The following is a 12372-nucleotide window of genomic DNA, read 5'->3' as shown; positions in this document are numbered from 1 at the left end:
GGCCCTGAAGCTAAAATATAACCCAACAATCTCTAACACGATTATTTACAAGACTTTCTGAGAAGCCATTTGTACTTTTAAATTAAAGAAAGTTCTGCAAGTTCAGTTTTTTTAAACCAAAACCTTTAATCAATAACAAAAACAAATGAAAAAAGTTGAGGAATTAGGAACAAGGAGTTCAGAAAGTCCCAGTGGAAAAGCCTGACATCCAGCAGGTCCTGGATCAGCTCTGTGGCATCGATCAGCTGCTGCTGCGCTGCATCAGGTCGATTTGGACACCGCTGGCGTCAAGACTAGATGTTGGGAGGGGGGGGGGGGTCCTGGGTCTCTGGCTATGCTCGTCTGGTCCGCTTGTTTCAAACATTGGAAGTCACAGCCATGGCAGAGAAGACAGCTTACTTGGACCTCTGCCTCATCTTCCTCCTTTTACGCTTCAGCCTGCAAGAGGATCACAAGAGCCGGTTAGACATAACCAGACAGGACGTAGAAAGATTACTAGAGCTGGGCCATGAGATAAAAACGCTTCAACTCAAGAGTGAAGGCTGTAGTCATAAATACTTTATGAGCAGATAAGGGAAAAATGTATAACACTTTTCCAAGTGTGTTATACCTCACTAAACGTATACAATATAGATGCACAAACTGTTATATTATTAAAGTTATTATATTGAGATTCCTATTTTGACATTTATTTCTAAGCTCTATTGATATATATATATATTTGACTGTACAGTTTAATAGTGATGAAGTTCATAAGATTGAAACTCTGTACAGGTGATATAAGCCTGTATGATACCAGAGTAGTTCACAGCAGTGTGAGCGATCTAATGATATTTAAGTCAATGTGATCGTGCATTAAATTACGGTTTGACCGATCAACATTTCTATCAAGACCATTTGCATCAAATGAGCATGACACGTGTCCATCAAGATAAAGTGAGAGTGCGACAAGTTTTAAAACTCTGGCAGACAGCAGAAGCGTGTTTGACAATCTTACCTGCGCATGCGCTTCTTTCTCCACTGTGAGAAAGGGAAAGAAAACATTGAATTACTTTGCCGTTTGTACCCATTCATGTAAAAACTCATTGGATAAACACAGAACTGAAATGAGACCAGCCTTAGCAAAGAAACAGAGTCACAGGCGAACTCTCGTGGACGGGCTGTTTGGGCCTGCTAGCTAGCTAACAGGTGTTAGCATGAGTACAAAGCACGGTTATCGTATGATAGAGTGGTTCAACACTAACCTTGGCTCTCATGTCGAGGAGTGGAGGCTGAAAACAGAGGAGCACAGGTAACGAATTAGCTCGATGGCTTTAAAAACAAGGTGATTAGCATGGATTCTGATGCCGATGGCAGAGTTCCCACTTACCGACCGCTAACCCAAAGTGTTTCCCGGAGAACGTCACAAACCTGCGACGTCGTATTTATAGGGATTATGACGTCACCCTGTTTGGCTCGCAGTGAAACATGGGAAACCTGGTGTTATAGAACATCAGAGGCTCATGGGAATCACGGTATTATTCCACTGCAGTTTTAAGATGCAGTGTTTCAGAATTCAGTTTTTCTGTTCCCATGATAAACTGATGATATTTATATATTATTTCTCCGTTTACATTTCATTCTACTTTTAAAGCAACAATTCCAAATGTTTGCTGCACCCATTTTCTCAAAGGTGCTGATTTGACACTTTTCTCAGTCACAGTAGGATTTTAAACTCTTGTTTTTAACTACTACTTAAACTTAACACTTACATTACAATATAATTTCAGATGCGATTTTACACAATCCATTTAGTTATTTGCCAATGCAGATTAATAATGAAAAAACATAATATACAAATTAATTATGATTTCTTAATATGATTTATTGATCCATAGGGGAAATTCTAAAATTATTAATTAGATATAGTCAACTCATTCTACAATACAGTAAATTGCACTTGTCAATGAGGAATAGGATTTATTATGGAACGACCACTCTACCCCATAGGCCACACCGCTGTTACACTGCTGTTTACTTTTCATTCCCATGAGAAACTAAGCACAGGAAGAAGATGGAACAATTATTGTGTGTTTGAGTGTCTGTGTCATTCTATGCTGCTGTTGACTGGTGGTCAGTGTTATGCAAGTTCACACCTCTCATGAATTAGTTCAAAGTTCAGTTCATACAAGTAAACATGAACAGTTCACGTTCATAGTTCACCATTTAAATTTTGAACTAGTTCATACTTCAGTTCATTTCCTAGTTTTAAGGTGGAAAGTGAGAATGAAAGACTTAACTTGTTAAAGAAAACCTTATCCATCACTACCCCTTGCCTTTATAGGCTTGCATAGGTCAGTCACTGGTGAAGACCAGAATCATTTACCCCTGAACCAGCGCGGAGAAATGATATTGAAAAATTAAATATAAAAAATTTACTCTAAAATGTAATATTAAGAAATTATCAATTAAAAATTGATTTAAATTAAATATAAAAAAAAAAATGCGCGCGCACATCGCAGAACCGAACTGCGCACATCCTGCGCAGAACCCCAATGCGCAGGAATTGCACTCGCATTTTTTTTTTTTTATTTAATTTTTTCCTGTATTTATATCTAATTAATTTAAATGTATCTAGTGTAAAACATTTTGCAATTAGTAGGAGAAATCCTGCCAAATTTAAGCGTTGATTTTGCCAGCTTGAAAATGGGGAAGAGTGGGATTCAAACCTGGAGCCTCTTGTTTTCGGACGAACACGTTACCGACTAAGCCACATGGCTTGATGAGTGCTGTGATGAACTTAGAACACTAAGAAGATCAACAAATTATCGTTTAGTCGTGTCCTGTCATTTTTATGCTGCTTTTGATAAACACCTCAGAGAAAATATTTTCTACTTACTACATACATTTGACAGCCTTACTTTAAAGTTACTTTTATATTTTTGGATTTTAGATACTGGATGATTTAACATGCTAAACCTGTTGTTAGAGAGTAACCCAGTAGTTTTCAATCTTGTCTTCTAACGCCTTACAGGCTGCCCCCTGCTGGCTGCCTGTGCAGCTCTGTGTTTTTTGCAGACTGTGATTAACTAAAGTTGTCCATAAAAGAAAATCTTTATCCTCCAAGGGCAAATTTGATGTACAACCAGCAATCAGTAACAGACAGTTTTGTTTGCCACAGTAAGACCCTTAAATGATTCAAATTAGACATAAGCTCTAGAGACAGACCGAGGTCCCGTGACTAACTTTTAAAGGTGCATATCACCATCTTGTACCAAACCCCAGTTCATATGTGGATGTTCATTCTTCCTCAGCCTTTGTAACTGTTTTGTTAAAACTTTGGTTAACAATTTCTGTAAATGTTACGCGATATGCACGGTACGCATGAATTTCCCTTGGAATAATATAAACATACTACGGCCCGTACGATTGTATATGATTACTGATAAGGTACATTCTGTATTATGTGTTATTATTGCAGAATCATTTCCATCTCAATTGGTCCTCTAACATTCAATAAAGTCCCTTGGATGGCAAACCTGATGTCTCAGATGAAGTTCTTCCGGGACACCCTGCAGCTGGCCAGTTGTCCGTTAACCAGTTCCTCTGTTGTTCTTTGTAGAGGGTGAATAGACGTGGGGAGGGGGACATCAGGTCAAATCCAGGACACAAGATCCTCTGCCAAGCAGCTACTGATGTCAAATATGGACATGTTTATTTAACCTAAGTTAGCGTTTCTCTTAAGGTGGTCTTTTAACAAGGTTTCTGGTGTTCTGTTAAGAGCCCTGATTTGTAATTTGCTAAATGAGAGGAAAGCAACTTGAGAATGGCGATTCATTCATGCTCAAAATCCTGATAAATAATCAAATGAACAAACACAAACAAAAAAAACAGAGACACAAATGATGTCAGGTGGCTTTTTAATGTTTCCAAAAATAGTCTCTGAAAGTGGGATTTGTTTTACAAAAGTATCCATATATTTAACAGGTATGGAATTCTTATGTAAACACAGACTGTCAGACTCAATGGTGGCACCAGAAGACTGAATGCTGAACCCTTGGCAGAAGTTAGACCATCCACAAGTGAGAAAGGATCACTCTTATTTTACTAACCGGTAGAATGTAAAATAAGTTTAAGAAATTATTATTAGTAAACTACAGCAGATGCCTAGAAGTATACACAGTGACTAGGCTTAAGCTGGAGCAGTACAAATGGGGTAATTCGGCTGCACTGAACAATAATGTTGAATTAATGATAAATTGTGTGTCAGAAAATCAGGGTTTAAGTCTGGTGTTAAATTTCTTTCTGTGACAAGTTATCACTAATAACTTCAGGTTTATGACCTCAAGGAAGATATCCAAATGCCACACAAAGACGCCGACACGATGTTGTGCATTCATCATCCTTGGCCGCTCTGTCAAACTCATTTTATTCTCCATATCTTAAACTACAGTTAATGTGGAAAAACGGCTCAAGATCAGTCGAATGGGTGAATGTTCCAGTGAGTAAATGCCCTTGCAGCAGAGCTGTGTTCACTATCAAGACAAAAGGCTGTCTCAAGGACAGTGAGATTTACTAGGGACGTGTGTGTGTGTGTGTGTTTTAGGTGGAGTGACAATTTAGGAGCAGCATCATCCCAGTCTGACATCAGTTAGATTCAGAGGTATTCACAGCGGCTACACCAGCAAGTGCCTCGGACAGCTGGGACAGAAGGATTTGTGACGTCTGTTCTTTGGGTCATCAGAGGTCTGTCAGAATTTCTTGGAGAGAGAATCTATTCTGCAGCTTCGGTCTCCATCGCCTGTCCTGTCGCACTCTCAACGGTCTTTGATGCCTATATGTAGAAGAAAAGACTGAAGTTAGTGGATACATTTGGAATCGTAATCTTGTTTACTCCATGAAACACACTGTCGTATCCCACCTTCTTCTTCTTCTTCTTCTGGGTCTTGCGGCTGGCCGAACTTTGAAGCAAAGCCTTTATGGGAAAAACAACAAACAATTATTGCATGTCCACATGGGGTACATCAAAATGCAAAAACAGCTCCATTGGTCTAATATTTTCTTTTCAAGTAGAAGAGAAAATGCAAATATTTTCATTAAAAACACTTCACCTTCAGCTCCGGGTCCTCCACCTCGAGGTCAGACTTGTAAAGGTCTGGGTCAAAGAGACTGTTGGTGATTCGCAGAGGTCCATTCGCCATGAGCAGCACGGTGAACTTGAACTGGGCGACAACTTCACCTGAACACAGACACGATGAAAGTTGCATTAAACAGCTGTTCTTTGTACAATTTGGACAAATGTCTCAGATATAAGGGTGAGTGCCAGGATTAAAAGAGATGGCAACAGTGAGGTGATGTCACTGCCAAGTTTTAATGCTTAAAAGATTATATAGAGGGGAACAAAAATAAAATCCTTATTGTTTGAGCTACTTGTTAGGTAGGTAAATGTCTCTGTCAAGGAGATTTTCATTATTATCCGCTGTCCGTTGGATTCTTTGTTGGTTTGTTTGTCGGCAGGATTACACGGAAATTGCTGAAGAGATTTACATGAAACAAGGGCAAAGACAGAATCAATTAAATTGTGGGCCAGATGGGAGAATGCAGGATTTCTGACAAGAATTATTTTTAACATTGCTTTACTCATGGATCTTGATGAAAAAAAAAAGCCTTATTAATGGGGAATGATCTCTATGATTGATTGAATTTAAGTGGACTGTAGGCCCTTGGCCGAACCAAGCACTCTACTGAATTCTAGTTTGTTCTACTGTTATTTCATAAATAAGCAGAGGACCTAGATAAGCTATCAGGCTTCCTTCCTCTCTTGCAGGTGTTATAGGTTTTTATAACGAATATGTTTTATTGTCATCATTGTGCAATCTTATAAGTACCACCTGTACCATCTATTTTTCTTGAACACTTTCATCTTCTAGAAAAGGAAAGAATCAAAATCATAAACTCACCCTCTTTCTCATGCAGCACATTGAATGGCTGCATCAGCTCATGTTTGGCACACTCCACCACGCCCAGCCTGGCCTTGCCCTCATCCTCAAATGCTCTGAGACGAAGAAGAAAGGAGAAGTTAGTTTACAGATGTAATCGTTGCACAATGTTATTTTGAAGACAAAATGAAAAAAAGTAAATATCTTAGGATGAAAGAAACCACCTCAGAGTGAAAGGCATCGTATCGAAGCGTCTCTCCATCTCACTGAAGAACGTCCTAGATGTCTTCATCTTCAAGCCGTACACCTTGTTGGGGTCTCGTTTGTACACGGTAGTCCTCTGGCCTCCATCCTTGGCCTAATGGGCAAAACAGAACATACATTATTAGATTCTATCCATTTTCAAAGCTATACAGAAAAGAAAATTAAACTGATATCCTCTTACCTTCCCCTCTCCTGTGCTGATGAGCACATCCACTGCATAAACCTCATGCACCTCAAACTCGGCCTTCTCATGGTCCTTCCTACAACAACAACAAAGGGCATTCACTGGTTAAAGAGAACACTCATCAGGTCAGTAATAATAAGCTCTAGCTGAGGGACGCCGGAGTGACTGACCTTTGCTGGTCCGTTGGGTTTTGGATGATAGTTTTCTCCCCATCGATCACGTGTTGTTTGAGCTGATGGGACAGCATGCCTGGATATAGTTAAGGAATCAACCGAGTTAGGCATGTCCAATTACATTTAGCAAATATAAACCATTGAAGTCACTGAGCTCGAAGGTAACATGTGGTTGCAAACACCCACCTTCAATAGGAGAGCACTTGAAAGACTTTGCAATCTTGTTCCAGGCGTCTGTGACCTGTGAGTTCTAATAGAAGATACGTGGTTATGATTATATGATACAATATATTTTAAGTATGAGCAGTGATCGCATTGGAAAGGCCTCTGATACAGTTGAAAATGTTTTATTGGGCAACGACGATTACACAAAATCCATGTACTGATCCAATACCTATATAAAGTATACATCTCTTTCAAGTATATATTCTTAGAAGTTTCATCATTTTATTTTTCGCCGCTCCAAAACAACTCCAGGCAAGTATTGTTTTAGAGGAGCAAAAAAGTGATTACCGGTAGTGTAGCATTAGCGAGGTCTAGCTAAAATGTGGGTAATTTGGCAACATTTCATACTGGAAAAGTCTGTGCACCAGATACCAGACTTTTGAGCTTTTTAAGGAAGTAATTGTTGTGTTCTTTTTCAGTTATGACTGTCAAATTAGATAAGAGTTTCTATGTCATTCATTTTCTGTGTGTATTTGGAACTCTGTATCAGCCAATATCCAAAGTCTAGGTTGGTGTATGGAGAAGGGAAAAATGGAATCAGAATCTCGACATGGAAGGAGTCTTACCTGGTTTCCTGGCTTGACAAGACGCAGGGCAGCCTCAGCACAGAGGTGAGCTGCTTTGAGGACATCAGCCTTCTTTCCTGTGAGTGGGTTGTCCTGAAGTAACACAGGAGTCAAAGAACAAGAGTGTCATGAGCCATCGATGGTGCGACTGTCAGTGGTTGTCAAGTAAATCACAGCTCGTGCCCGTCGAGAATAAATCACTATGTGTTGCAGGCTCATTTAATCCGCATAAACATAACATACCTTGGTCACTCCCACAACAAAGCTGTGCGCCACATTTGAGATGAAGCCATCGACATGCACACCCAGATCACTGCACACAAGAAAAACAAGAAAACGTGAGTGTGCACTGCGTATAAAATGTTCTACTAAAATTCATCTGAGGAACAGGGTCAGCATGTATGAACGGAGCAGCCTACATCTTGACAAGGTCCCCGTCCTTCAGTATGACGTCAGCGTCGCTCTTCAGAGGGGAGCAATGGCAAACACAGTTGTTCACCGACACACAAGTAGGAAAAGCGATACCTGTGAAAGAAAAGAGAGGGTGAATGAGGGAGGTGCTGAGTCAGACATAGGAAACGACTCATGAAATGCAACAGAAGACTCACCTTTCTTCATGTCCTTCTCCTTCTTGAAGATTTTTCCAGTCTCTGTCATGATGAAGGCGTCGCCCTTTTCACACAAGCTGAGTATGGAGACTCCAGCCGTAGCTGCCGTAACTACCGTCTTAAGAGCCTCTGCAGGACGGGAGATAAGAAATGGAGCCTTATGTTATAACATGCCAAAGTGTAAACAGTTAAGGCTGCAACTAATGATTACTTGCGTTATCAATGATTCCATTCAGTGTTATTTTCGGGGTCAGCTCATTAATCACGTGGTTAAGAAAATATATAAACCAGATGTGATCCTTAAGTTCTTTGTTTTGTCCAAATCACACCTTTTAACTTTCTCTTGATTATATACTCAACTAGTTATTTAATGATTTAAGCACTACTATGTAGAAAATACATCTTTCGTTGATGCATCACGATGCAGACGATTCTGAATCGATGCAGAGACAGAACATAACCGGTTCACTTTTTTAGCTAAAATAATTTATTTAAGCGATGTCCTCCCTCCACTCTCCCGCTGACCTATGCTCACTTTACACTTTTAAAATAAAACAGACACTAATCAGAAGTTCTTAGGACCTGAACAGTACGTAGTTTGTTGATTAGCTTTAGAGTTTATGAGGCACATAAATAAACCTGTGTGATCGTACTTTATCTGCTACACACAGGGATAAAGTGATCGGAATGATCTGGATTCATGATCAGACACGTCAATTAAAAACGAAATGAATGTGATCAGTTTTTGCGAGCTGCACACAAGAGAATAGTTCTTCCTGCAGATTATGACAAGGCTAAGATATTTGTAAACTTTGTGTGAAGAAGCGACGCCCAGTTTTTTTCAAGGAACATAAATATGAATTCAGCTGTTTTTTTTTAAAGATCAGCTCAAAGTGGGAGTGAATAGAAAAGAGCAGAGGAGCATAATCTCTTGTTGACCAGTGGAGTAATTTTCCTCGATGCTGCAAAGGGGCCAGACGGGGTCACCCTGATAAAGTAAAGCCTTCAGGTGGCACACATGAGGCTAAACTGACTGAATGTCAAATTGAAAAGCAGATTTTTAGTTATATATTCTAAAATATTTTTTTTAAAGCACAAATTGTGTGAGGAGCATAGAGATTCCCAGCCCTACTACTAAAGTACACTTCTGATTAAATTAACAGATCATCACTACTGTGCGTGGAAAGAATTGATAATGTAACATATATAGCGAGACCTGTTAAGTTGGAACAGCAGCTCTCATCTTATTCCCTCTTCATTATTCTTTGCTTTGAGCAATGTCTGAGTTTGGGGTCTCTTAAAAGCAGTCAACTGTACTTCTGTGTCTGTTTGACTCATATGGCTGTGTCTGCCATATGACGGAAGTAGCACTTCTTCAGAGTACAACACGCATCTCATGGTTTGTTGCTCTTCAGAGTCTTTCGCCTGTTCGGTATTACCCCCACTCTGTGTCACGTTATCTCCGGTGTTTGTTTGTGTTGCCTTAGCGCACATGTCCTACACATCCGAGCTGTTTGGAAGAACGGCAAGTATTATCCAAATAATGAGAAATATTGCTGTAAAGAGCGAGTTGTGACAAAGAAATAAACAGAATGATAACAAAATATATATGGAAATGTTGCACAGCCCCAGTTCAAGGCTTAGTGACTTATGATCGCTGAAACCAAATTACAGTTAATCATTTGATTCAGCGAAAAGAAACATTCAACAGAATGTCTGACAGCTGTCAATCAGCCTGAAGTTGCAAAATATTACTAGTAAGATAGGTGTCTTCGGAAAAGCCGCTGTGATAAGCTACAGTACAGACAACAACATAATATAACAAATAGTCTATTGAGCAGGTGGGCATCTAAATAACCTAGAGGGAGTACAAGCAACTGCAAAGAGGGAAAAACGACTGCACACTGAAAACTGACATTTTGAATAAAACTATTAATTTTAATCAAAAGAAAATAGATTACACTATAACACTCAGTTTGAGTCATTTTCAAACTAACAGTCCAAGAATGTAAAGTTGCAGCTTCTCATATTAAAATTTGCAGCTTTGCAAATTCATTATTTTCTAATCTATGTAGTCCTGGATGTTCAGCCACCTTGTTCTCGAATATGTTATGAGGTGAATGTGAGGAATTAGTCACACATCATAGAACCTACGTATTATATTTGGATACTCTGAGTTACATTTTAATTAAATAGTTGATGAACTGATCCCCCGAAAAACCACTAAAAATAGTTCACCCCAAATCAACAATTAGTAATTATATTTGGTCATGATTCTGCCAAATATGTTTTGGTTTTAACTGAACGTATGGAACCTCAACATGGCAGGAGGCACGGCTGTTCGTCTCCAGACAGGCAGACAAAGACTGTTCTGAACAGGTGTGAGTGAAACGTGTGACCGGAATTGTTTGCTTCGTTTGTTCACTCGAGAATAAGAGAGTGCATCTGGGAATTATTTTTGCAGAAGTTATAAAAAAAAAAATACGAAGATGCACAGGTGCCCACCCAAGACTGTCCATGCCTTACTTCCGTTATCAGGACATGTCACTGAGTGCATGTGGCCTCACAATGGAGACATTAGGTCGCACACTGCCTTCGACCCCCAGACATAACTGCGTGTCACGTTCAAGACTCATGGCGGGGATGATAAAATGACTGTGCTTTAGTTTCATTATTTTAAGCGGGACACAAATGGACGTTATTGAACATAGTAGTTCGGGTGTTGACTGCCTCCTTCTTATTGAGCCTTTACATTACCGCCAGCTCGTCGGGCACGTCTCGTACATGACGATTACATCAGCGGGGATTTTAATTAGCGGCAAATGTGGGACACGCTGTTCCGAACAGCCGCGTTCTATCTTTCCATTTTGTACTTGTCATTGTTATCTCTCGCGTTAGCTCTTACGGCTAGCTACCGCCTGCTAGGTGTGTGAACGAGCCACATAGCCAGCTAGCCCGCCGAGCTAATGTGACAGCTACGACATATGAAACAAACACGGTCTATTGAAAATGGAGGTTCTTCTTTGTTATGTAGAAGAGCCCCTTGTTGTATTCGTTTTAAGCGAAGGCCCGCGTTCTGCTGTGACATATGGCCGCTGCTGGCTGCGGCACATGGCACACTCGCTGCTGGGTACTAGCTGCCACAGCTAGCTAACGTGAGCAGGATCCTCCGCTCTTACGTACGCTCGTGGGGGAAAACTGCTCGTTCCACTTACGGTTCGCGATCTCCGCGCCCATCTTGTACTTGGTGACCACCAGGTCATCAGCGATGGTCTGCTCCTGCGTGTCGTCGTCTCCAGACATGTTGGCAGTGAGTGCGAGAGCTCAGAGTAACTTTTTTTTCTTCGCTCCCCGGCGGGTGTCAGTCAGTCACAGGATGGACCACGCTGCTCTCCGCGCCGCCGCGAACCACTTCTACTACCGGCAGCCCTAGAGCCCGAGAGCCCGCCCGCTGCCCGAGACACGCGGCCAGCGCAAGATGGCTCCCCGCCTGCACGTGGACGGTGAGGGCAGGGCTGCAGCAAACTCCGATCATCTTCATCAAAAAGACTAACAATAACAACAAGATTAATAATAATAATGCCACCCTGTGCACCCCTAAGGATGATCGGAATAGATAATGGATAGATGAATACTACTACTACTACTATTACTACTACAACAGCTACTATTACCGCTTCAAATAATAATGAAAATAATAATGAAAATAATGCCACCCTGTGAAGCTTAAAATAAGCGATATAGATCATGTCGAATGTATGAATACTACTGCTACTACTACTACTACTGCTACTACTTCTACTACTACTAATAACACTATTAATAATAAAAGCCCCAACTCCACCTTGACCCTCAAAGGATGATAGTTAACTTTATTTATATTAGCGCCTTTCAAAACACAAACAAAAACAGAGAAATTTAAGGTAAACAGTTAAACGCAGTTTGAACATCACACTTTACTGCAGATATATGACAATATAAATTGCATAGATGAGAAATGAGTAACAGTTATGTTCAAATTGCTAGGATATAAGAGGCCTCCTTCTGCCACTGAGACTGTCACAACGAATAAGGGATTTGGACAGTCTGAAATAAATAGAGCTGATAATGTATGCAACCTGTCTTTATCCTATTTATTAAGAATCAGAAATGTTTGGCAGATAAAATAAAGGAGACAGATGCATAAACAGATCAAAGACTGGATAACAATTAAGTTCACATGAATAGTTTTCTTGTGTAGTAATGCTGTAGTAAACCCACCAGTAGACTGTTTAGTGGATTTGAACGAAAACGGAAAAACGACGCAGCAGCTCCTCTCGCTTCTCTCATCAGCTTTGATTCTCCCTTTGCCCGAGTCGTAGTCGAGTGCGTCACTGATGCGTTCACGTGCCTCCATCTCGTTTTCTGCTGCTTCTGTTCCGTGTCACGTTCAAT

General features: G+C 40.4%; 1 protein-coding gene and 1 long non-coding RNA gene across 2 annotated transcripts; both read right to left on the bottom strand.

Moving 5' to 3' along the window:
* Window positions 1-106: 106 nt before the first annotated feature.
* LOC133957221 (uncharacterized) lies at window positions 107-1470 on the bottom strand. The gene is made up of 4 exons (XR_009921201.1): window positions 1370-1470; window positions 1245-1271; window positions 998-1020; window positions 107-438 (listed from the first exon to the last, which is right to left on the bottom strand). It is a non-coding gene; the product is annotated as an uncharacterized LOC133957221 (long non-coding RNA).
* Window positions 1471-3882: 2412 nt separating this feature from the next.
* On the bottom strand, window positions 3883-11357 carry pa2g4b (proliferation-associated 2G4, b). Its single transcript, XM_062391997.1, has 13 exons — window positions 11154-11357; window positions 7939-8067; window positions 7750-7855; window positions 7574-7643; window positions 7331-7423; window positions 6726-6789; window positions 6537-6615; window positions 6364-6442; window positions 6143-6276; window positions 5940-6034; window positions 5091-5218; window positions 4901-4954; window positions 3883-4813 (listed from the first exon to the last, which is right to left on the bottom strand). Exons 1-13 carry the CDS (start codon window positions 11239-11241, stop codon window positions 4754-4756), a joined length of 1179 nt encoding a protein of 392 aa, XP_062247981.1. The 5' UTR covers window positions 11242-11357; the 3' UTR covers window positions 3883-4753.
* Between the last annotated feature and the right edge of the window lie 1015 nt (window positions 11358-12372).

This window comes from Platichthys flesus, chromosome 7, assembly GCF_949316205.1.
Source record: "Platichthys flesus chromosome 7, fPlaFle2.1, whole genome shotgun sequence".
NCBI lineage: Eukaryota > Metazoa > Chordata > Actinopteri > Pleuronectiformes > Pleuronectidae > Platichthys > Platichthys flesus.
Note: the sequence above shows the minus strand (reverse complement) of the source record. Positions and strands in the feature narration are given on the sequence as shown.